This window comes from Canis aureus, chromosome 4 (genome assembly GCF_053574225.1).
Source record: "Canis aureus isolate CA01 chromosome 4, VMU_Caureus_v.1.0, whole genome shotgun sequence".
NCBI lineage: Eukaryota > Metazoa > Chordata > Mammalia > Carnivora > Canidae > Canis > Canis aureus.
In genome coordinates, this window is record NC_135614.1 from 6054283 (window position 1) to 6078922 (window position 24640).

The 24640-nt window shown below is 35.6% G+C and overlaps 1 protein-coding gene across 6 annotated transcripts in view; it reads left to right on the plus strand.

Annotated features, from left to right (window-relative positions):
• Positions 1-24640, plus strand: part of ARID4B (AT-rich interaction domain 4B) — a 149744-nt gene that overhangs the window by 48597 nt on the left and 76507 nt on the right. For all 6 annotated transcript variants that reach the window (XR_013377529.1, XM_077894429.1, XM_077894425.1 and 3 more), the window contains exons 3-6: positions 12627-12737; positions 15380-15445; positions 19409-19499; positions 22225-22304. Coding sequence is in view for 5 of the 6 variants with exons in the window: in XM_077894429.1 (XP_077750555.1) it covers positions 12627-12737; positions 15380-15445; positions 19409-19499; positions 22225-22304 (348 nt within the window). In the remaining variant the exon portion in view is untranslated. The remainder of the gene's footprint in view (positions 1-12626; positions 12738-15379; positions 15446-19408; positions 19500-22224; positions 22305-24640) is intronic.

A 24640-nucleotide genomic window follows, 5' to 3' on the forward strand; every position in this document is an offset into this window, starting at 1 on the left:
TCATTATAAGGCATTTTGAAATATAAAGATTTATCTGAACAAAACTCTCATTCAGCCAGGCTTAACTAATGTCTGGCTTCTTTGGTTCAGTAAATGTTTCCTGAATTCCTCCTACATGCAGGTGTGATTCTAGGATGAGGGCATCAAGAAGTGAGTAAGAGTCTTTCTATCTTACGTTGCTCAATCTAGGAGAGAGATACAAATCATTAAAATACAGTGTGAAATATTCACCTTTGCAGAATGTTTGTATCTGTTTGGGACAAGTAAAGCGAGTATAAAGTGTAAAAGTGAGTATTGTAGTATTGGTTACAAAGGAGTTAATATATCAGTGATCTGAAATTAGAAGTTCTAGGGCTTAGAATGCTTATATGTGGGTTGGTTTGTTTTGGTCACTAGACAAGTAATGGACAGGTTTTCAAGTGATCAAAGATTAGTTTCCTTTTTCTAAATTAAAAGAATTTTTTAATTTAGAGAGAGAGCATGGTGGGGAGGCTCCCTGCCCTGCTCAGAGCCTGACAAGGGGATCAACCTTACGACCCCAAGATTATGACCTGAGCCAAAATCAAGAGTTGGATGCTTAACTGACTGAGCCACCCAGGTGGCCCTAGATTAATTTCCTTTTGATGGCTTCTTTCAGGGTTATATTCTTGAGGATGTAAAACAGGACAAAAACTTGGTTGGTGAGCCAGACAGCCATCAAGTGGGAACAAATAGTTACAGCCCTGGTGTAACTGGTGTACCAGTCATTTCAGGGTCAAATGGAGGTTGCCCAGGATCCAGACTCAGTGAGAGGCCCAATCATCTAAAGGAAATACCCCTAAGTGGAGTTTTGTGGGATCCAGAGTGGTTAGTAGTGCAAAGCTGGGTCTTGGCTCAGGGCCATGGAGTAGCAGGGTCTGAGGAGATTGTGGAATATGACTATACTGTTAGGTGTCTGAGGTGTTGATCTCTGGTTTTGTACCTATTTAAAAGAAAAGGACAAAATCAGTGTTAGGTTGAACTATATAAATTGCCAATATTTGACATTTTTGACATATAAAAATAGCAGTTTCGTCTGGTTTAATCTGATATTGCTCAGTGCTTATCCAGGACTTGTCAGTCTCTTAAGGAGTCTAAATATACTCTTAGTTTTAATTCAAAACTTGCAAGCACCCTACAAGATAAGTCTCCAGTCTACAGAGAAGAAATCAAAGATTAAAATGGTGAAGGTGTGACATATTCCAAGACAGAAAGTTACTAAGTAAGTAAATAGCAATCTCTGGCTCAAAAACCAGAGACTTTTCAAATTTGCCAGGGTACTTTTTTTTTTTTCTTCTCCCATATTTCAAGTGTTTTTATTCTGAGCAGTAGGTACAAAAAATAATTACAGATATGTCTTACTCCAAAGAGTTCAGTACTCTGCACAGGCTGTCTCGGATCTGATCCACTTTTACAGATTTAACAGACTCTTACGTTCACTTTATAGTACGCTTCCTTCTTGCTCTCACTGGAAATGGAGCCACAGGTGGGACTGCACCTTGTCAGACCTCATTGAGGAACTCCAGATTGAGATAGGCCGGGATGTGGATGGAGTCCCTGGTCAGCAAGGATGGGTTAAATGGAAACAAAACAGGAAACATGTACTCTGAAATCAGACAACAAATAGGAGATGGCTTTCATCAGGAGAGCTGGTGAACCAGGTGCCAAACCCTTTGTCCACAGGATTTGCTTTCTCTTTGTTTTCTCTTCTGGCCTCTACTGTTTATCTCCTTATCATCTTCTGTTTCATCCATCCTCCTCCTACTCCCTCCCTGCTTCTGTCTCCCTCTTTCTGCATTCATGAAGGACTAAGTACATAAAGGTTGGAGTAGCACAGATTAGACTGTGTAGTGATTAGCATTCACTTTATAGAATCACTTTTAAGGTATGGAAGAACATTCATGCTCTATTAAGTGAAAAACAAAATTTACAGTGAAGTAAGAGTAGCTGATCAAACTATCTGTCATCTATCTCTCTAGTTATTTTGCTTGGGGAAAATATCTGGAATGGTATTCGATAGTCATCTCTGAGAAGACAGACACTTCTGCTAATCTGATTTTTCTCCTTAGTTTTCTATTATTATTTTTATTGGTAACAAAATGTAATTTTCAGGTCATCTAAAAAAACCTTGGCAAATGGGGACTTTCAAGGATTGTTATTATTTTTGGAAATCAAACAAATTCTTAGAAAATGTTCTCTAGATGTATCCTTAGTGACTTATCTTGTGACATTTCAAAATGTTCTACTTACTGCCCTTCAATTCATGCCAAAGTAGGTATTACTAATATGCCCAGATAGACATAGACCGTAACAATGCCAGTTTATGGTTTCTCTTTGTAATTTCTGATTTTTGGATTGGCCACTAAGCTCCAAAATTCCAGATCATTAAAGTTTAAATATTATAAATAAGTATGGTATGTTCTGAGGGTGACATTAGTCTGAAGCAGTTTCATTTAGTTTGAATAAGATTTTGACCTCACCAGCAAGATAACAAACAAGAGTAACCTATTCTGGGGCTTCTGGCTGGCTCAGTGGATTAAGCATCTACTTTTGGCTCAGGTCATGATCCCCAGGCCCTGGATTGGGCCCCACATTGGGCTCCCTGCTCAGCGAGGAGCTTGCTTCTCCTTCTCCCTCTGTCTGCCACTCCCCCTGCTTGTACTGTTTCTCTGTCAAATAAATGTAAAAGATATTTTTTTAAAAAGGAAGAAAGAAAGAAAAAAAAAGACTGATCTTTTCTGAGGACAAAATAAATTGGCTACCTTTGTGTTATATGAGGAAAGTGCGTGTGCTTTTTTTAGCTCATAGGATAATGTCTTAAATGTACAGCAAGCACTTAACAAATGTCCTTCCTACATTTCTCTCTTACCTCTTTGCTGATAATAGTCTAGTTAGAATGTCTATTTTGAGCCTTTAAAATTCCCAGGAATATGAGGATACCCCTTTGTCAATATCTGTGAATATGCAAGTATCTCTCTGGTTAGTAGAAATGGGGATAAAATTTACTTACAGGTAATTTGTTGTCCCATCTTCTAAAGTAACTTAAATTTTAGGAAAATATTAGGAAATATAGTTGGGGGATCCCTGGGTGGCGCAGCGGTTTGGCGCCTGCCTTTGGCCCAGGGCGCGATCCTGGAGACCCGGGATCGAATCCCACGTCAGGCTCCCGGTGCATGGAGCCTGCTTCTCCCTCTGCCTATGTCTCTGTGCCCCTCTCTCTCTCTCTCTGTGACTATCATAAATAAATAAAAATTAAAAAAAAAAAAAAAAAAAAAGGAAATATAGTTGGCATCCACAGAAAATTTTTGTGTTTGGGGGAAAAGTTTGTTTGTTTGTTTGTGAGAGAGAGAGCACACCTCAAGCAGACTATGCTGACTGAGGAGCCTGATGTGGGGCTTGATCTCATGACCTTGAGATTGAGACCTGAGCTCAAACCAGGAGTCAGACGCTTAACTGACTGAGCCACCCAGGTGCTCCTGATTATTTGTTAATATGCAAGAACTTTTATAATCCAGTTAAAAAAAGTAACTCAAAAAAGATGGATAAAGAGCACAAATGAGCAACTCATAGGAAAAGATATACAGGTGCCCAATAAATATATATAAGTACCTTAAAAATAATTTACTCTCAGAGAATAATGAATTTACAGTACAAATAATATGTATATATGTATATGTATGTAGTACTTGTTACCTTTATCTTCATACTTCTTGAGAGGAAGCTGCAGCCATCATGTCCTGTTACCCTGAAGTATTCCAGTGTGTAATTCCCAACAAAAAGGCCACTCTTGTACCTATCCGGCATTCAGCCCTCTAAATCAGGAAGTCATCTTGGGTATAGTACTGCCACCGTATCCACAGATCCCTTTTAAATTTTACCAACTCTCCTAAGAATATCTCTTTTTCCTTTCTGGTCCATGCAGGAATTCATGTTGCATTTGACTGTCATATCTCTTCAGACTACTTCAATCTAAAACTGTTGCCTAGTTTTCCTATATTTCATATTCTTTAGAGTTTTAAGGAATTCTGTAGGGTAACTTCTTCAATCTGGGTCTAGGTTTTCTCATTGTCAGATGCTGCACAGAAGGTTGCTCCTTTGTCTTCAGTATATTCCATCATTGTACCACTGATAATTGAGTAATATTCCAAAATTCTACCAATATACTGTTCATCAGACCAGATTCATCAAGTTAGCATCTATAGACAATGCTATGAATCTCTCATCTTTATGATAACTGCCAAAAGATGATTCTCTATTTCCATCATTCCTGTTATATTTATTAACATTTTACTATAAGGGAGAACTTTCCCTTTTCTGCATTTACTTATTTATTTATCATTTATTCACTTGTCGGTATGGACTCATGGATGCCAGTTTTAATGAGTGGGTTGTAATTTGTTATTAAATTTTTTAACTGAGGTATAATTTACTTATAGTGTAATATATACATCTTAAGTCAGTCAGTTTTGACATACACATGTATGCCTATCAAGGATAACAGGTGTTTATTTTGATGCTCAAAGTTTTCCCTCTGTGGCCCTTCATTTGGTTCTTGTGTCTCTTCGGAATGCCTCCCGTAATTTATTGAGCATTTCCTTACTTTCTGGCCCAAGATGTTTCAGATTCTTCTTGTACTTTCCATGCCGAACTTTGAAGTCAGCCATTTCTCCAAAGATCTTTGGTTTCTGTTAATGTAGGATGGGATTTAGAAACCAAGAGATAGGCCATTAGTATGTTTTTGGTTACTGGGCTATAAATTGCTCTTGGGCCTTCCTAGTGGACAGGTTAGGAAAATATATATATGTATATATATGTGCACAGAGGCACATAAATATATATATATATGTGTGTGTGTGTGTAATCCACACCACTGTAACTAAGTTTTCTATGTGTATATATAATGCAACCATGAATTTGTATTTCTTTTCTTTTTTTAAAGATTTTATTTATTTATTCATGAGAGACACACAGAGAGAGGCAGAGACATAGGCAGAGGGAGAAGCAGGCTCCCTGCAGGGAGCCCAATACAAGACTTGATCCCAGGACCCCAGAATCATGACCTGAGCTGAAGTCAGATGCTCAACCACTGAGCCACCCAGGTGCCTCTGAATTCATAATTCGAATTCCAGGCCAGTACCTTAGATGATGACTTTTTTTTTTTTTTTTTTTTAAGACTTACTTATTTTAGAGAGAGGGAGCACATAGGCAGGGAAGGGGTATTGGGAAAGGGTGAGAGCAAATCTTAAACAGGCTCCCTACCCAGCTCCGACCTAGATGCAGGTCTGGAACTCCAGAGTTTCTTGATATCATGACCTGAGCTAAAACCAAGAGTCAGAGGCTTCACCAACTGAGCCACACAGGTGCCCCACCTTGGACTTCTTTATAGCCTTTCCCCTTCCTTCCTTTTAAATTTCCTTGGCAGTGACATGGCCCCATTATCTTCAATATATTTACTTATTTGATCAGTGAGTTTACTTATTTGATGAGTGTAACAAATTTAATTGTGCTGCTCATTTCCTCTGTTTCTGTTTAGCAACTACCATGTCCTTAACCACAGGTCGGCCTGTGCTTCCATGTGACTCTCACAGGCTCCTCCTCATTACCTTGTCTACTCAGCATCTGTCCCATCCCTCTATGCCTCCCCAGCCCTTACCCCTCACTATTCCATGTCCTTAGTACCACATGAAAAGGAAGAGAGGAAATGGTCCCAGAGAAGATTTTAAAGTTAGATTACACAGTTTTCTTTATTTCTTCAATGTACTTAGGGGTATTTTTTTCATGTTCTAAAAAATTGTGCATTTTACTTTTTAAATGACATACCCTTTGGCATATAAGTGTATTTTTCATTCCTCTGTTGGAATTTTCTCTGCTATTGTTTTAATGCCTCTTTCAGATTGTCATGTGCAAAAGGTCATTTTCCTAGATTTATTGTTACACTTGTGTGTTTAAATATATTTATTTACTTGGGGTTTTAGCATCAGATTTAATACTCTTGTTCTCTGTTTCTCCTGACTGCATTGGCACTGCCAAAACCAGTTTGAATGCTTACCCTTCTGAAGAGACTACATCAGTCAAATGCCATCAGGCATGTTTTGCTTTTTTTTTTTTTAAAAAACAAGATCTTGAATAACTGAATATTTCCTGGGCAGTGTCAACAGTAGTCAGCCATTTGGAGAATTGATTCAACTATTGTCTCTCTGAAGCTTACTTCAAATATTTGGTATACTGCAGCCCAAGGCACATTAGAAATTACTGTTGGTTCCTTTGGGCACTTGTATGTTTCACTGGCATTTTGGCTTCTTAAAGGATTAATTATCCACCAATAGCTAATTTAAAAATTGCGTATGCTTTTTAGTGTTCCCATGGAATTCAATGGTTTTTAGGTGCCAGTTAGGGCATTTGGTAGATTGACTAGAAAAATAATTGTTTAAGCAATGCTGGATAACTATGAGGTAGCCGTTGCCTTGACAACTAGAAAACTGTTCTGTTTGCTAAACAAAGGTATGGTAATTTAGTAGTTTAATTTCCTTTTTGGTATGGAGGTGCTGCATAATAACATTTTATTTTAGCCTCTGAGATTGTCCATATTATTGACAAAAATCAGAGAAGCAGAGCAAAAAGAGAAGGTAAGAAGAGTTTTTTTCTGGTTTAAAGGCATGTATATCTAACAGGGTCAGTGTTGGTCCAAGTAATCTTAGTTAACCTGCTGAATAATTCTTTGTATAACTCTGTTGAACCAAAATCTGGGAGTCCTAGAATAGGTATATTGTCTTGGTTATCTTTCTACTGTACTAAAGGGTTGTGATATATACTTCATAATAGAGCATCCACACAAACATTTTAACCTGTTGCTACTAATATCAACAGGATTACTTTATTTCTGAATTGAATGAGGGGATGATATTTAAACACCTCCTCCCCTACCTCCACCATATATACACACAATTTTATGCTAGCATTTGTTCTATTTGTGTGGTATCTCTTTTGTATAGGACCTGAAATTTTTTTTTTTTTTACCTCACAGTTTTTCTCCAAATTATTAAGTAATAGTAACAGTCTTTATTTGGCACTGTTTTCTGAGCCATGTTCCAAGCACTTTACTGTAGCATTTCAGTTCTCATCCCTGTGAGATAGTCACTCTATATCATGAGGTACAGACTAGCCTAAAGTCACCCAGCTACCAAGTGGTAGATTTGAACCTAAGCATGTAATTCAAGAGCCTGTGCTCTGAATTTACTATATTGTACTGACTCTTATTAATATAGTCATTCTAAATACATTAGAAAGTACAAAAGAGTGTTAATAAGAAAAATAAAAATAACCCATAATTCTAATCACTACAGATTAGAATACTTTTTTAAAAAATATTTTATTTATTTATTCATGAGACACACAGAGAGGGGCAGACACAGGCAGAGGGAGAAGCAGGCTCCCTGCAGGGAGCCTGATGTGGGACTCCATCCTAGGACCCCAGGGTCACGCCCTGAGTGGAAGGCAGACAGACGCTCAACTGCTGAGCCACCCAAGTGTACCTACTTTTTTTCCCCTAAGATTATAATACTTTTTACTGTTCTCATGAAGTCTTGTAATATCTGGGTTTCTTTCAAAATAATCATTGTTTAGGAGGAATGGGTACGAGTATAGATCAGACAAAATTGTGTTGATGATTGTGGGAGCCAGACTATGAGTATATGGGGGATTTATTATATAGTTCCATCTTCTTTTTTTTTTTTTTTTTAGTTCCATCTTCTTTTGTGTATGTTTGAAATGTTCTTTAGTATATGTTTTATTTTTATTTTCTTTTTTTTTTTTTTTTAAGATTTTATTTATTTATTCATGATAGTCAGAGAGAGAGAGAGGCAGAGACATAGGCAGAGGGAGAAGCAGGCTCCATGCAGGGAGCCCGATGTGGGATTCGATCCGGGGTCTCCAGGATCGCGCCCTGGGCCAAAGGCAGGCGCCAAACCGCTGCGCCACCCAGGGATCCCTATTTTTATTTTCTTAGAAGGAGCAGGTGCGCCTGAGGGACAGGGAGCAGGGGAGAGGGAAAGAGAGAATCTTAAGGAGGCTCTGCTCCCAGCATGGAGCTGTGGTGAGGCTAGATTTCACGACTCTGAGATCATGACTTCACCTGAAATCAAGAGTTAGAGACTCAGTTGACTGAACCACCCAGATGCCCCCCCCCCCCCAGTATATATTTTAAAAAGCAAAGAATACATGCCAATTTTAACAAACAAAAAAGAAACTTTATTTTTTTTTATTTTTTAAAGAACAGGAAGGCTTGGGTGCCTGGGTTAGCTCAGTTTTTGTCCACCTCCTTATTTTGGCTCAGGTTATAATCTCGGGGTGGTGAGATTGAGCCCCACATCAGACTGCACTAAGCATGGAGCCTGCTTAAGATTTTCCCTCTCTGGGATCCCTGGGTGGCTCAGCGGTTTGGCGCCTGCCTGTGGCCCAGGGCGTGATCCTGAAGACCGGGGATCAAGTCCCGCTTCAGGCTCCCTGCCTGGAGCCTGCTTCTCCCTCTGCCTGTGTCTCCTCCTCTCTCCTCTCTGTCTCTTATGAATAAATAAATAAAATCTTTAAAGAAAAAAAAAAAAGATTCTCCCTCTCCTGCTTCCCTCATTCCCCCGTGTGTGGGCAAGTTTGCTGTCTCTCAAAAAATAAAGAACAGGAAGACTTATTTTGAAATATTTTCATACATATACCCCTGTATTCCATTCCCTTTCAAAAAGGTTAATCCCTTTTTAGCAGTTATTCCTATCTTTTTTTATGTTTTTATATATGTGTGATATAAATATATTTGATTAATTTTTCTTTTTTTTCTTTTTTTAAAATTTTGCTTTTCTAGAAATAGAGAAAGCTTAACCATTTGACTCACCCCCCCCCCCCGTTTTTTTCTTTTCCTTTTTTTTTTTTTTTTTTAGATTTTATTTATTCATGAGAGAGAAAGAGAGAAGCAGGCTCCATGCAGGGAGCCCGATGTGGGACCTGATCCCTGGACTCCAGGATCATGCCCTGGGCTGAAAGCAGACACTTAACTGCTGGGCTACCCAGGCATCCCCCGTTTTTTCTTTTTAAAATGCTAGAGGCAAAACCTCATTTTAAATGATTGCTCATTGGGGCACCTGGGTGGCTCAGTTGATTAAGTGTTAGACTTTTGATTTTAGCTCATGTCATAATCATAGTCTTGGGATCGAGCCCCAGGTTGGGCTCCACTCTCAGCTTGGAGTCTCCTTGAGATACTCTCTCTCCCTCCGCCCATTTCCTCATGTGCATGCCTGTTCTCTCTCTCTCTCTCTCTCTCTCTCTCAAGTAAAATCTTTAAAGAGAGAGAGAGAGAGAGGAGGATGCCAAATTAGAATTTACATTCGTTTAATGACTTGTTTGCCCACATTGACTGTTTCATAATAGTAATAATAATTGTTAATAGCTAAATACTTGGGGTATCATAATTGAGTGCTTTTTAATATTGACCATGTTTTCCTGTTGTGGACACTGAAGCTTAGAGAGGATTAGTAGCCTACAAAAACTCACCTAGTTAGTGTAAGAAATAGAGCTAGTTAGTATAAAAAATAGAGCTGTGGTTAGGACCCTGTCTTTCTGCCTATGCTATTACTCTGCTTTATTACCTTATGTTACACTAATGATAGAGTGGTAATTTATGCTCTGCTAAAATTATATACACAAACCTGACCGTGTAGGTAGGTTATGGATTTCATTTGTTTTCCGGTAGAAATCCCCGTTCGTATTTTGGTTAGCATAGTTTCACTTCTAGATGATTATGTTTCTTAAAGTGTCTCATTTTGACCATCTCTATAACCCCCCTGCTTTGAGAAACACTCAACAGAGCTATACAGAATTCAAATACTTATGTTCGTTTAACGATTAAAATTTAGGAACGGAAAAGTTAACTTATGTAAGATGATGCAAAACAAAATAATAGAGGCAGAAGTAAGATCACATCATAGATCTTTGCTTTTCATATGTTGCCTTTAACAGATTAACACTGTTCTAACAATTTATTTCAGTTTAGCAGGCAGGTGTTTATTAGACTTTGATTTCCCTTCTCAAGTATTTTTCTAATAGATATTTTTCTTTAAGGATTTTGCTACTTCCTTTTCATGTATTTTAGCTTGAAGGAAGGGAAATATTACCGTTCCAAATAATAATTTACCTCTACAATATTTGAAGTAATTATTTCTCTTTTCTGTTAGCCTGGATTTTTATGTTGATAAGGATGTGAGATGGGCTTGGTTTGGGGAAAAAAGCTCCTCTTTCAAATTTAAGTTGAATAAATCTGCTCAATAAATGTACTTCTAGCTTGCTATCATTGGAATATTGCCAGGGTTTGGTATGAATATTAATGAAAATAATATGCAAATGGGTTTCTGTATACTAGAAGTGTAAATATATTACTATTCTGTTCCCTTTTTTTCATAATTCTCTAACAAAAATATCTAAAAAGCATATCACTTCTTAAATATTTGTTTCTGAGTAGGCACAAATGTGCAATTTTTGTTTTCTTGTTTTTCTACATTTCACAATTTCATGTTCCTCATCTGTATTTATTTAACTATTTGTCTATAAAAATAAAATTTACTGGCTAAAAGGCAAGATGTGTTAATGGGAGAGGTTTGCAAGTTGTGGAAAGTAATGTCTGTGGTCGTGAAGACAACCCCACCATTTGCTTTTGTAACAGTAACACATAATACCAATTGGACCACAAAATGAATTGATGAAATTTTCTTAAAATTTGTGGGTGAAGTGCTGTGTGTCTGTTTCATGTTCTTGCTATAATCAAGCTACTAGCTTGTCTGGAATTTAAACAAGATTTTGACCAAGGAAAATGGTATTTTAACAGGGTTAAGGCAAATAAGTAAAGTAGAAAAATGAATCTATTAAGTTTACATGCAAGAGCAATAAAAAGTTACCAAGTTGTAGTCAGTGATATCAATAAATTTAAGTAGTAGTAATTCAGAAATTACTGTCTTGCTATGATGGTATACTTCTGTAATGGCGTAACTATTGAAATATGGGCATTTTCCTAGTTAGATATATATAATATTCATATATTCATATCTATATTCTTTTTTTAATTAAACTTTTTTTTTTTTAAGTAATTCTACAGTTCAATGTGGGGCTTGAACTCACAGCCCCAAGATCAAGAGTTGCCTGCGCTACTGACTGAGCCAGCCAGGCACCACTCCCCTATGTAGATTTTAAAAACCATATACTTAATATATTTTAATATATTAATTAATATTAATTTATATATTAATATATAAAAGAATAATATATTCTTTTTAAAATGCTTTTCTTGAAATAAATAGGATGTGAAACAAATGGCTACTAAGGAGGCTACCCTCCTATTTTTAGGTGTAGCATCTTTGTTTTGGTTTATTGTGCCATCTCCCACCTATAAAAAAGGTTACTACGATTATTTGATTATATACTTTTGGTATAGTATTAGGACATATATTTTTTTTTGATCACTCCTAATGTGTATTATCCACAACTGTTTGGGTTGAATTTATTTTAAGATCCAGATGAAATTTGTATTTTCATCATTCACTGCTATATTAACAGCATTTTTCCACTTTGTGTTCTATAGAACTTCTGCAAGATGTTAATAGAAAAAAAGCATTTTTTTGGACAAATAGATTAGGAAATGGTGAGGCAGAGTAGGAGTTTGTTCGTTCATTAAACGGATTTTCCCAAACTCTCCCCTCCTTTTTGGTGTGGGGCATCTCAGGATATTAGTACTTCTTATTAGTACTTCTTAAGTCGTGATCACAGGGTCCAAGGGGCTCCCTGCTCAGTGGCAAGTGAATCTGCTCTCCCTTTTCCTCTGCCCCATCCCCCCAACTCATGCTCTCTCAGATAAATAAATAAAATCTTAGTAAGAAACGTACCTGATTGTAAAGAGAGCAGCTAGATTAAGACTATTAAAAACTAAATCATACACACAAAATGAAACTATATCACAAGTGTGGAAACTTAAAATATTTAACATATAAGGGTAAATAAACAGTGAATCCATGCCAGAGCATTTAAGACTTCCCAGATTGGATTTCTTACAGTTTTTTCCAGATATTTGAATACATGTAATTCCTCCCACCCCTTGTATGTTACAATTCTTCCTTAGAATTGTCTAGATAGGAATATGACAAAGGTGTTCTGAATTTGGGTGGTGGCTAAGATGTAATCTAAATATTAAAAGAAATTTTCTCAGACTTTGAGACTTTTAAGAATCTGCCTTCTCTTTAGGTGGCCATATAGTAAATAAAGATTTAAATGAATGGGTAGATGGGATGGTGGATAGAATGATAAACTTAAGCTGATTCATATCATAGACTATATGTATTTTGTATAAAGAAAAAAGACACATTTTTATTTTATATGATGTACATTTAAATAGGTTTTTTTGGACACTTAGATTTTACTTGTCTTTAAGTTTGAGTATTTTATGGATGGTTCTTGTTAACAAATACATTCAATTATGACAACTTTTATAGCCATAATGGGATTAGATATGCCAGACTGAAGTCTAATTGTGCTAAAAAATTAGAGACTTTAAATCTAATTATATTTATTTGCATTTTTAGGCCCTTGATGAGCCTCCCTATTTGACAGTGGGCACTGATGTGAGTGCTAAATACAGAGGAGCCTTTTGTGAAGCTAAGATCAAGACAGCAAAACGACTTGTCAAAGTCAAGGTGCAGTATATGTAGATCTTATAAATTATATGTTCAGTATTTGATATTTAAATTTATATTTGTTGGGGAGGTGTATTTAAGACTTTTTTTCCTGCAAGAAGAGTTTAGTTTTCATATAAGGGTTGTCAAATACCTGAAAACAACACATTATTTGGGGTTTTAAAGTATTCTAATTAGAATGAAGTTAGCTTATTACAAATTGGTATTTTGAGTGCCATTTCAGTATAGCCTTGGTACTGTTTGTGTTGTTAACCTTTTAGAGCTGGAAAGGATCTTAGAAGTCATGTAGTTTAATTCTTAACTTTAGACCCCCCTCTCACCATTTTAACCATCAGATTGAGATGTGATTTATAATTGATGGTATTTTAGATAACAATAAAATACGATAGATCTAGTTGTTATTTTCCTTATTCTCTACGTTTCTTTAAAAGACCTTTCTTAAATACTTACGTTTTGTCTCAGGTAATGCAGAAGAAGAAATGTAATTGTTTATATTTTAGTAAATTATCAGTGTTGAAAAATATAGGACAAGTGAAATATTTGAAAGTAGATATTTATTCATTTGTCAGTTATTTACTGAGTGGTAAACTGTGCAGGTTAGGCAGGCCTATTTGGTGGGAAGGAGGATGGGGGATATGAAGATGACCTGATCTTTGTCCTCAAGGGAATTATAGTCCAGTTTACCAGATACCCTGTAAAACATTGGTTTGAATACCACCAAGTTAAACAGGCCACAGAGCCTGTTGTATGTCCATTGGAGTGTTTCACATTTTCTTCTGGAGCTTTTTCCATGTATTGTAGGCTCTTTCCTTCTGCATGAATGTATTGAAAAAAGCTTCCTGGGTAGTTCTGATTTATACTCCTAGTTAAGATCCATTGTGATAAGACCTTTAAATTAATGGCAAACCTGTAGGAGTCTAGTCTTGGCCACACCATGCCTTTAGTTTTCACATGTGTGGTGACTGTGAGCTCTTTAGTGATTTGATTTTTCTGGGTACTCTTACAGTGTTCTCATAGTGGCATTCCCTGTTCTGATTTCACACACTGGTATTCCCTGAGCATTCTTTTTTTACCACTACTATCTCAGAAATGAAGAGAAAGTTTTTTTTTTATCAGTTTCCTCACTCTTCCAAACAGAACTCCTGTGAGCACATTGCAACACCTTACTGTGAATTAGACAAAAGCCCTCCTTCCTGGTAGATAGCCTCTTTAGCAGAGCTTGTCATGCAGGTAAGACTTCCGTGTTAGAAAAAGGTGTTCCTTTTGGACAGGAGCAGTTTTATTCCAGGACCCATGCTTTGGTTTGCAGAGCACAGGCTGGATTTTAGCCCTGACTTGCAGTCTTAGCTGGATGTTGCAGTATATGAATGAACCAGCTAAATGGCATGTCTCACTCCTGCCATTTCTTCCTATTAATAAAAGGAAGAGAGAGAACTGTTGGTCTCTACTGCCTCTGTTGATAGCACAGAGTACCAGTACCTTGTGCCTTGTAAATAATGAACATCTAAAACTTGCTAATTTTTTTGGCTACTCTAAAAATCTGTTTATAATTCAAATTATTTTCTCAACAGATATAGTTGTATACTTCTCTTCTGGTTTATGATTCAGAGTTAATACATTTCAAAAATTTGTTGATGTACTTTTATTCCTTAATCAGTTTTCATTTATTAAACATTTACTATATGCTAAGCACTATATTAGGTATTGAAACTCTAGTGTTAAAAAATCTGATCTCAATTGTAAAATGGCTTACAGTCTAAGTGAGTGACAGAGATACCTAAACATATAATTTGAATAAAGCCTGGTAACGCTTTTGTGTGAGACAAAAATGCCTAGGATGCTGTGACATCTCTTCAATAACTGGTTTGTGAGTATATTACATAGATCAATTACCAAAGACATCTGATAAGACCATGTTGATGGTTCAGTCCCTGTAAGAACTCTTGCTTTGTATAGGGAAAACAACTTTTTCTACATTGAATCCTGGAAGCTATCTTATTCTTCACTAACTAGTGAAGTATTTAAACTTGAGCCCCTATTTTAACTTAATCTCCTCACATCTGATTTCCCATTCTCTGATTTCTGTACTGATAGAGAGTACAGTAAAATTCTGGAGTTTGCCTGAGTTTGAATCTCAGCTGTAAGATGTACCAGTTCTGTGATTTTGGACTGGTTACTTAGTCTTCTCAGTTTTATTATCAACAAAGTGGGAACAGTCATACCTACCTAGTAAGGTTGTTGTAAAGATTAGATGTTTGATGCTTGATCCTGATGCTTAACTCTCAGTAAATGTTTGTTTCTACTACTTATTATTAAACTAGGCCTTCACAGAATGATAAAGGACCTAATAGCCTAAGGTCTCCACCTGTTTTTTCCCCCTCATTGTTTTAGGAAGAGAAATGATACTACTAAAATTATAGCTAATGGTATTGAATAAAGTCTAATACGTGAAACACCAACTGATTTAGTCTGGGAAATTGTTCAATAAAATTTTCAGTTAATCTACTTAGGGATTGAGATTTTATATACACTAGATAGCTGTGATGGATTATTTGTAGTGAAAATGCATTCATATGTTGATGAGTTTGCATCACCTGATTTTTTTGTGTGGGTTTGTTGCTAATTAAATTTGTGATCTTTAGGTAACATTTAGACATGATTCTTCAACAGTGGAAGTTCAGGATGACCACATAAAGGGCCCACTGAAGGTAACTCATTTATTTATTCATTATTAATTCTAATACTTCAATGGGAAACATTAATAATTATACATGGTTATTTCTTTTTAATTCATTTGCTGTTATGAGTTGATAAACATGATTCTCTCTACATAGACCAGTAGAAAACAATAGAATGTTCAGTGAAACTTTTTTGCGATAGGAAAATCTGTGTTCAGAAATGAAGTGAACATAGAAGAAACATTGAATGCTTTTTATTTACTCATCTGTTTGCATTTCACCATGTTGCACTTCCAGAATTAATAGGTGATGAATTACAGATTAAGTGATGGAGGTTCTGTGATGATGTGAATAGTGAGGACAAAAACCCAACATGTTAACCTCAGAGCTAGTGCTAATTCTTTGAAGCAATTATAGGCAAATGGAATTTTGTAAGGGTTGTCAGGTGATTATTAAAGTGATAAGCATGTTACATATAGATTTATTTATTTGCATTATTTTCTTCTCACTGACGGGTGAAATAGGTACTGTTCTATTTTCTACTAGTGAACAAGCTAAAGGGAATGTGTGGGTAGCCACTGTGTGCTCTTTGGCCCTTTCTAATGTTTAAAAATTGGACAGTGGCCTGCCTGGGTGAGTTTTAAGAAATGCTAACAGAACTGAAGAAACATCTATAGATGCAAAAAGAATCCTTTACTGCAGCTATACTTTTGGAGGAATTACATATGTGTATCTGCCAGTTGTTTGTTTATGGTTGATTTAAAGACTTTAATTGAATCCCCAGAGCTTTAGTGGGTACTAAAGAGAGCTAATAACACTTGTAATTTAAAAAAATCTTGCCTTATAAAAATTGTTTTCCACCATTTCTGTTTTGTAGGTGCCATCTTTAATGTTACGTGCACATGTTCATCATTTGCAGGGACAAAAGACAAAACATGTATACTTAAAATGTGATGCGTGCCACCATTGATGTATTTTATTTATTTATTTATTTTTGCCACCATTAATTTAAATAGCACTTAGTATGTGCTAATGCTGTGCTAGGTCTTTTGCTCATATAATCTTATATAATCCTAACAGCTCTTTAGAGAAGAGGACACTAAAGGCGGTAATCTGGCCATGCCAGCCAGTAATGGCAGAATCAAAATTCTGATAGGCTTACCCCCCTGTATATGAAGCATGTACCTTCTGAATGTTCAGAACCCAAACACTTCTGTACAATATTTGCATTTTTGCCTTGGAAGCACCAGCACACCAGCATAGCTCCAGCTGCCCTCCCTGTTCATGTGGCTGGGGCCAGTTCTGACCAGCTACAAAATATGCCTAGTGTTGTGAAGAGATAGAAAAGGCAACCACTTTGTATCCTCAAGCCCTTTTTTTCTCCTTCTGCTCCTGCTTCTTTATGGCACAGTTGGTTTATTTTACTTGTTTGGTTTTTCTTACTTTATTAAATTGTTTTTTGTCTATGGTTAGGGCTTAGGACCATCTTGATTTTGACATAGGCAGGTATATTAAATTTTGATCCCAAGATTGTTGAAGTGTTTTGTTCTTTTCTTTCTTTTTTTTTTTTGGTATGTGTATAGATTTTGAATTGTTCCCTGTGTACTTCCATAGCTTTAAAAAGTGTCAGCATTTGGATAAATGTTTCTCTTCGAGGAAATAAACCTACCAAAAGTGATGGTCATTTGATCTCAATATATTTTCTAATGAGTTCACATGAAATATAATACCTAGACTACTTATTAAACAAAAAAATGGTACCATGTATTTGACTATAGTCATTTAATAAAGGCTCTGTTAAAATTCCCCAGCATCTCCTTCCCCATTTTGGGCATTGTGTGGGGCTAACAGTCTTTCTCTGAACAAGTTTATTTTTTGTTATCACCATAAAGACCATATACTTGTATTTTATTTTTATTGGGGGTATGATTGACGTATACCATTATATTAGTTCCAGGTGTACAACATAATGATTCGATGTTTGATCAATACAGTAAGCCTCGTTACATCCATCATCATACATAGTTGAAATTTCTTTCTTTTTTTTTTTTTTTTTGCTTGTGATAGAGACTCTTAAGATTTACTCTCTTAGTAACTTTCAGATATGCAATACAGTATTATTGACTGTGGTAACCATGCTGTCTGTACATTACATCCCTAGGACTTATTTTATGATATTTTGTATGTTTACACCACTTTTACCTATTTTGCCCACTCCCCACTCCCTTCCCACCTTCTGGCAATGACCAGTCCATTCTCTGTGTCTATGAGCTTCTCTTTGTTTGTTTTTAGATTCCACATATAAGTGAGCATATGACACTTGTCTTTCTCTAACTTATTTCTCTTACCATAATGTCCTCATAGCCTATCCTTGTTGTCCCAGAATGGCAAGATTTCCTTCCTTTTTTTTCTTTTTTTAAAAGATTTTATTTATTTATTACAAAGAGAGAGAGAAAGAGGCAGAGACAGAGGCAGAGGGAGAAACAGGCTCCATGCAGGGAGCCTGACGTGGGACTTGATCCTGTGTCTCCAGGATCATGCCCTGGGCTGAAGGCGGCACTAAACCGCTAAGCCACCGGGGCTGCCAGATTTCCTTCCTTTTTATGGCACACACACACACACACACACACACACACACACACACACACACACCTTTCTTTTTTTCCCCCCTCTCTGTATCCATGCATCCACTAGTGAGTACTTAGGTTGCTTCCATATCTTGGCTATTGTCAATAATGCTGCAGTGAACATAAGGGTGCTGATATCTTTTTGGATTAGTGTTTTCATTTTCTTCCTCTTTTTTTTTTTTTTTAAAGGTTTTATTTATTTATTTGAGAGAGAGAAAGTGCACAATCAGGAGTAGGGACAGAGGGAGAAGCATAGCAGGGAGTCCAATGTGGGGCTCAATCCCAGGACCCTGAGATCACGACCCGAGTGGAAGGCAGATGCCTAACTGACTGAGCCACCAAAGCACCCCAGTGCTTTCATTTTCTTTGGATAGATGCCCAGTAGTGGAATTGCTGGGTCATAGTTTTATCTTTAATTTAAAAACCTCTATATTATTTACTATAGTGGCTGTACCAATTTACTTTATATTCCCATCAACAGTGCACAAGGGTTCCCTTTTTTCCATATCCTTGCTAACACTTGCTTTTTGTTGTCTTTTTGGTAATAGCCTTCTAACAGGTGTGAGGTGGTATTTCATTGTGATTTTGATTTCATTTCCCTGATGATTAGTGATGTTGAGCATCTTTATATGTACCTGTTGGCCATGTGTGTGTCTTTGGAAAAATGTTCAGATCCTCTGCTCATTTTCTAATTGGATTGTTTGTTTTTTTGCTGTTGAGTTATAGGAGTTCTCTCTCTATATATATATTGGATAATTAACCTCTTATCAGATATATGATTTGCAAATATTTTCTCCCATTCACTAGGTTCCCTTTTCATTTTGTTGATAATATCCTTCACTGTGCAAAAGCTTCTTAGTTTGATGTAGTTACACAAAGACCATATAAATGTAATTATTGGCATTTTGAAAATATTTCAAATGCTTGTTATTAGTGGTACATTATAACTCTTAAGGAGATATCAAAGCTCTTTCTTAACTGTTTATACTGATCCCCAGCCTCTTCGAAGGAGGAGTGGTAGTATGTGGTAAGACTAGTCACTTTTCATAGATCGTGGTTCTCAAAGTGTGGTCTGGGGGACCTCTGAAGACTCCCAGAACTTTTCAGGGAGGTTGTAAGAGCAAAACCTGATTTCATAAAATATTTAGATATTATTTACCTTTTTTTTTTTTACTATGTTGACCTTTTTAGTAATGATATAAAAACAGTGGTAAATAAAAGCTGCTGTTACCTTAAGACAAATCACATCAGTAGTTTTTTTATTCTTCACCACCATGGACTCGGTTAAAAAAAAAAATAGAAGCCAGGTTTTTGTTTGTTCATTTGTCTTCTAAAAGTTTTTCTAACTTTTTAAAAAATATTCTAGGTTGGAGCTATTGTGGAAGTGAAGAATCTTGATGGTGCATATCAGGAAGCTGTTATCAATAAATTAACAGATGCAAGTTGGTACACTGTAGGTAAGGGGATAAAGCTTTTAAAAATTATTTTCAAAGATAATACAAATAAAAATTTCCTTGATATAGTTCTTCTCCTAATGCCATAGATATTCTTACTGTTAATGTTTTCTAGATGGATTTTTTTGTTTTTTTTTTGTTGTTGTTTTTGTTTTTGCTGTTAATGTTTTGTTTTTTTTTAATCTTTCCAGGTCTTTAGAATTTTTATTTCATAAGTGTGTGTATAAAGTATAATTTGAAATTAGTATATATATTATACAGTTGAATTTGTAGCTTTTTCACTTCAAAGTGTATCTTAGAGAAATTTTTTTCTATCTTACTAACCATTTTAAAATGTACATTTTAGTATGTTCATGATGTTGTGAAAAGAAATTTCTACTAATTGTAGTAGGTTTCATAACATTTGATATACTATACTTTATTTTCTTTTACTGATGATGTTGCCAGTTTTCTTGCTATTACAATAAATGCTGGGTTGGGTGTCTTGTACATGCATATTATTCTTGTATGTCTCTGATGTAATGTGTATGTAAGGATGAGGCATAGTGAAGTGAAATATACTTTAAAACTTAAGTAGGGAGTCAAAACTGCCTTCCTAGAAGACGGTATTCATTTACACTTCTGTGGACAGTGTATGAGTGCAGCCATATTCCCAGCCCAGGCAAAAGTTGATGTTAGTAATCTTGAAAATATTTGCCCATCTGGATAGAGAGTAGTATCTCAGTTTTGTTTTAATACTCTCCTCCTGTGATTACTAGTGATATATTTTTTCATGTTTATTGAAGGGAATATCATTTTATTTGCATTTTCACTCATTTGACTTGCCATCTTTTTTCCTTAAAGATTGATTGATTGATTGATTGATTTTAGAGAAAGCACGTGTGTGCAAGTTGGGGGGAGGGATAGGAAGAGAGAATCTTCAAGCAGACTCCCCACTGAGAGCAGAGCCCAACTTGGGGCTTGATCTTATGGTCCATGAGATAATGACCTGAGCCAAAACCAAGAGTTGGAGGCTTAAATGACTGAGCCACCCAAACACTCCTTTTGAATTACCATCTTCTAGTATCTTCCCAGTCTCTCCCTTGTCCTGTTGGGATGGTTATATTTTCTTATTTTTAGGACACAAGATCTTTACATATTCTGAATATTAACCCCTGAATACCTTAGTTGCAAGTGTTTTTCTTCTGTTGCTGCTTTAGTTTTATCTCTGCTGTCAGTTTTCATATTGTCAGTTTTTCCTGTGGTCACCTTTTCCTTTGTAGTTTTAGTTTTGAATCTTTAAAAGGGCTTCTTTCTGTCAGTATTACAAATTCATATTCCCTTATATTCTTCAATTTATAGTTTTGTTTTGCAAGTAGCTGTTTATTTCACCTACATTTTTTTTTTTTTTGAACATTGTAAAATGTCAGATTTCCCCCCCAATCGATAGTAGATATACTGGTATAATAATATAATAATAAAATTGAATGGGAATAATTCCTACTCTTATAATACCTCATAGATGAGAGTAATTAAAATGTCTTCGATGTCAAATTTTGATGGAGCTTAGAAATAGTTTAGATGAGTTTTGTTTATATTTTTGTTGGATGAGAAAAAATTTGGTGAAGAGAAGGGAAATTTTAATTTGAAACAGGAAAGTTTGGCTTCATGTAGGTAACAAGACTGAGTATGTTCTGTGCAGTAAGTCTAGGTGGTAATTATGTACGATAGTCAGTCTTAAATGTGGCATTTTTATCCTTGAATTTAGTTACAACATTAAAAAATAAGTAACTAAAAGTTACTTATCTGGTCTCACATAAAGTTTCACTTAAAGAAACTAATCTTGTTACTTAGGTAAAAACTGCTATTTCTAAAATCAAAGCCTCGTAATTTTATTTAAAACAGAGGTATGTTTTCCCCATGATTTGTGAGGGATGTAAGTATATGCTAAAAATTATAACCTAAATGTGCATATGTTCTGTGTATGTATAAACTTACAGTAAATTTGGTGTAAGTTTCCTTTCTTTCTCTCTCTCTCTCTCTCTCTTTCCTTCCTTCCTTCCTTCCTTCCTTCCTTCCTTCCTTCCTTCCTTCCTTCCATTTTAGTTCTTTAAATAAATATTTTTCAATGGGGAGCAAATTTGTCACCCAGGGAACACTTGGCAATGTCCTTAGACATTTTTGGTTGTCACAAGTGGGGAGCCACTAGTGGCATCTAGTGGCTGGAGGCCAGGGAAGCTGCTAAATATCCTATACTGTTCATCCTATAGTGGTTCATGAAAAAGAGTTAGCTGCCCCAAAATGTTAGCAGTGCTCAGGTTTAGGAACCTGCTTTAAATAGTAAAAGCAGAGTAATTTTTTATGATCTGTCTGAATATATAAATTTGTACTCTGTTTTTTGGTAAATCTGTCAGAATTCACCAGTTGGAAAACTTTCCTTTACCATGTTGAAAAGGGTTAATTAGCATTTTAATGGTTTCTTCCTAAAATGTTAACTTCTTATTTTTGTTTAATATTTTCTGGTCAGGGAAGATATTTTCATTTTAGGTATATTATTTCTTTATCATTAGAAATGGGAAAACATACACTGTATTTGAAGTTGTCAGTTAAAAAAATGTGAACTGAATTTCAAATGCTATCTTCTGAAATAATAGTTCTCTTTGCACTCAGAAAATTAAATGATAATTTATATTGTCTTCTTAATTTTTGAAAAATCCTTCAATAGTTTCCATTTTACTTTCTCTCGTAGTTTTTGATGATGGAGATGAGAAGACACTGAGACGATCTTCACTGTGCCTGAAGGGAGAGAGGCATTTTGCTGAAAGTGAAGTAAGTAATCATTTAATGAATGAACATGTTTCAATATTTTGTGTTAGGGGGGAGCATATTTTCTTTCTCAACTCAAGCAACTTACATGTCATTCAGAAAAATTCATTAATACCATTATCATGTAGTCTGTAAATCTTGTTTAAGGCCTTGTGTTTGAGCACCAGGTGATACTTTACTGTTTGTCCACAGTGAAAATGAAATGAGCTTGTTTAAACTATTATCTTTAGGCAACTTTTATGTAGACTCTAATTTTAAATAATTATAGAAAAGAGATGTTTGGTTTATAATTCATTTGAACCCTTTGATCATTAAATGATCTGTAGATATTATAAGCAGTCTCTTACTACTACTACCATTACTGGCTGACATTATAGCCCCTCCTCAAAGATGCCTTGCCTGTCTGCCCTTTCTAAATTAGTCCCTGCCTTTTAGATTGATTGAGTTTTCTTCATAGCTTGTATCATTCTCGGACTTCAGGATATGTATATGTGCTTAGTTATTTGTTTATTGCCTGCCTTCCTCACTAGAATGTGTCATAAGGCAGGGATTTTATGTCTTCTTCACCACTTGTCCCCATTTCCTAAAACAGTGCCTGGCATAGAGTAGGAACTGAATACATGGTAGTTCGATGGATAAATGAAGTGCTTATATTTGCCAGGACTTTGCTCACTGCTTTACTTGCATCATTACATTCACAACATTGTGAAGTAGATAGCATTATTATCTTCAATTTACAGATGGTGAAACTGATGGTCAGAGCTGGTTCTCAAACCAGTGTTTTCTAAAACCAAAGCCATGCTCTAGAACTGAAAGGTGTTAAGTTACTAAGAATGGAGGGAGGGTTCACAAAGTTTTGTACATTAGTAGCTTGCAATCCAGAATTTCTAAAATGGACACATTATTAAAGTGTTACAATCTCTAGTCCAGCCTATAAATGTTAATTAATGCACAGTGTGGCCAAACTATGATTTCTTTTTTTCTTATCACTATTTAGAACTGTGTTTCTTTGGGGACATTTTAATATTAAACTATTAGACTTTATTTTATGTTTTCTTGTTTTGAAAATATTTTCATTTCCCTTAATTAATTGAGTTCCTATTGCAACTCAGACTTTGGAATAGGTTCTGTGTATTACAGTCTGGCCTATTTTTTCAGTATTATATTGTACCATTTCCTTGTACTTCTTTTTTCTTTTCATTTTTTAAAAAAAATTTTGTATCCAACGTGGGGCTTGAATTCACAACCCCGAGATCAAGAGTCACATACTCTTCTGACTGAGCCAGCCAGGTGCCCCATTTCCCTGTACTTCTGTCTTATAAGACTACTTGGTATTTTCAGATTATGGTTCATATTCTTTTCTTGGTTTCTGCTGAGCATTGCTTCTCTTAATGTTCCTCCATGATGTCTTTCATGAGCTTTCTAACCAAATTTGATCCCTTTGTCCTTTGATCCTTTGGCACTTCTTTTATTCTTATTTGATAGTGTTTTTTTTTTTTTTTATTACTTTTCTTGTTTTCCCTGTAAGATTTTAAGCTGTTTTGGGGGTAATAGCCATGTTTTTGTCATTTCGATAAGCTCTTCTTTTCCCAGTGCTGTTTCTACACAAAAGCCTTCAGTAAATATTTGTTAAAATGCAAAGGTTTAAATATAGGAAGTACATACAGCTTTAGAATTTGCAGTGAATATGGCTTTTTGCACTGATGAAGTTAACAATTCTTTATAAGTTTATGAATTCTTCTTTTTTTAACGTTTTATTTATTTAAGTCATCTCTACATTCAGTATGGGGTTCAAACTTGCAACCCTGAGAGCACACTTTTCCAAATGAGCCAGCCAGGTGCCCCCCAAGTTTATATAATCCTTAGAAATAATTTCATTTCCCTTAGAACATATGTATAGATATATATAGTGAGTGAATATGGGGGCTTGAAGACTTGATTTTTCATCTGCTTAGTTAAGGCATGTGCCTTACTTATTTAATCCAGAGAAATATCTAAAATAATTTGTTTTTGTTAGGAGAATTAACTCATAAGACAGTTGTAGTGTAAAGACTGAAGTAATCTGAACAGGTAGCTCAGTGTTTCTCACTTTCAAGGAGGACCACTTTTACTGTGTGTGTCTACATGTGCTAGACTTTATGTTTTGCTAGAGGGTACTTGGAATACTAGTGTATTTGTTCCTTATCCCATTCTCTTAAGCCAGGTGCTATGTTAGGTATTGGAGATACCTTACTTGGATAAGCCAAATAGGGAATTTATCTTTGAGTAACTTATCATCTGTTGGAAGAGAAAGAGCATTAATCTAACAGTCAAGTATTTTACAATTATAAATGTACTGA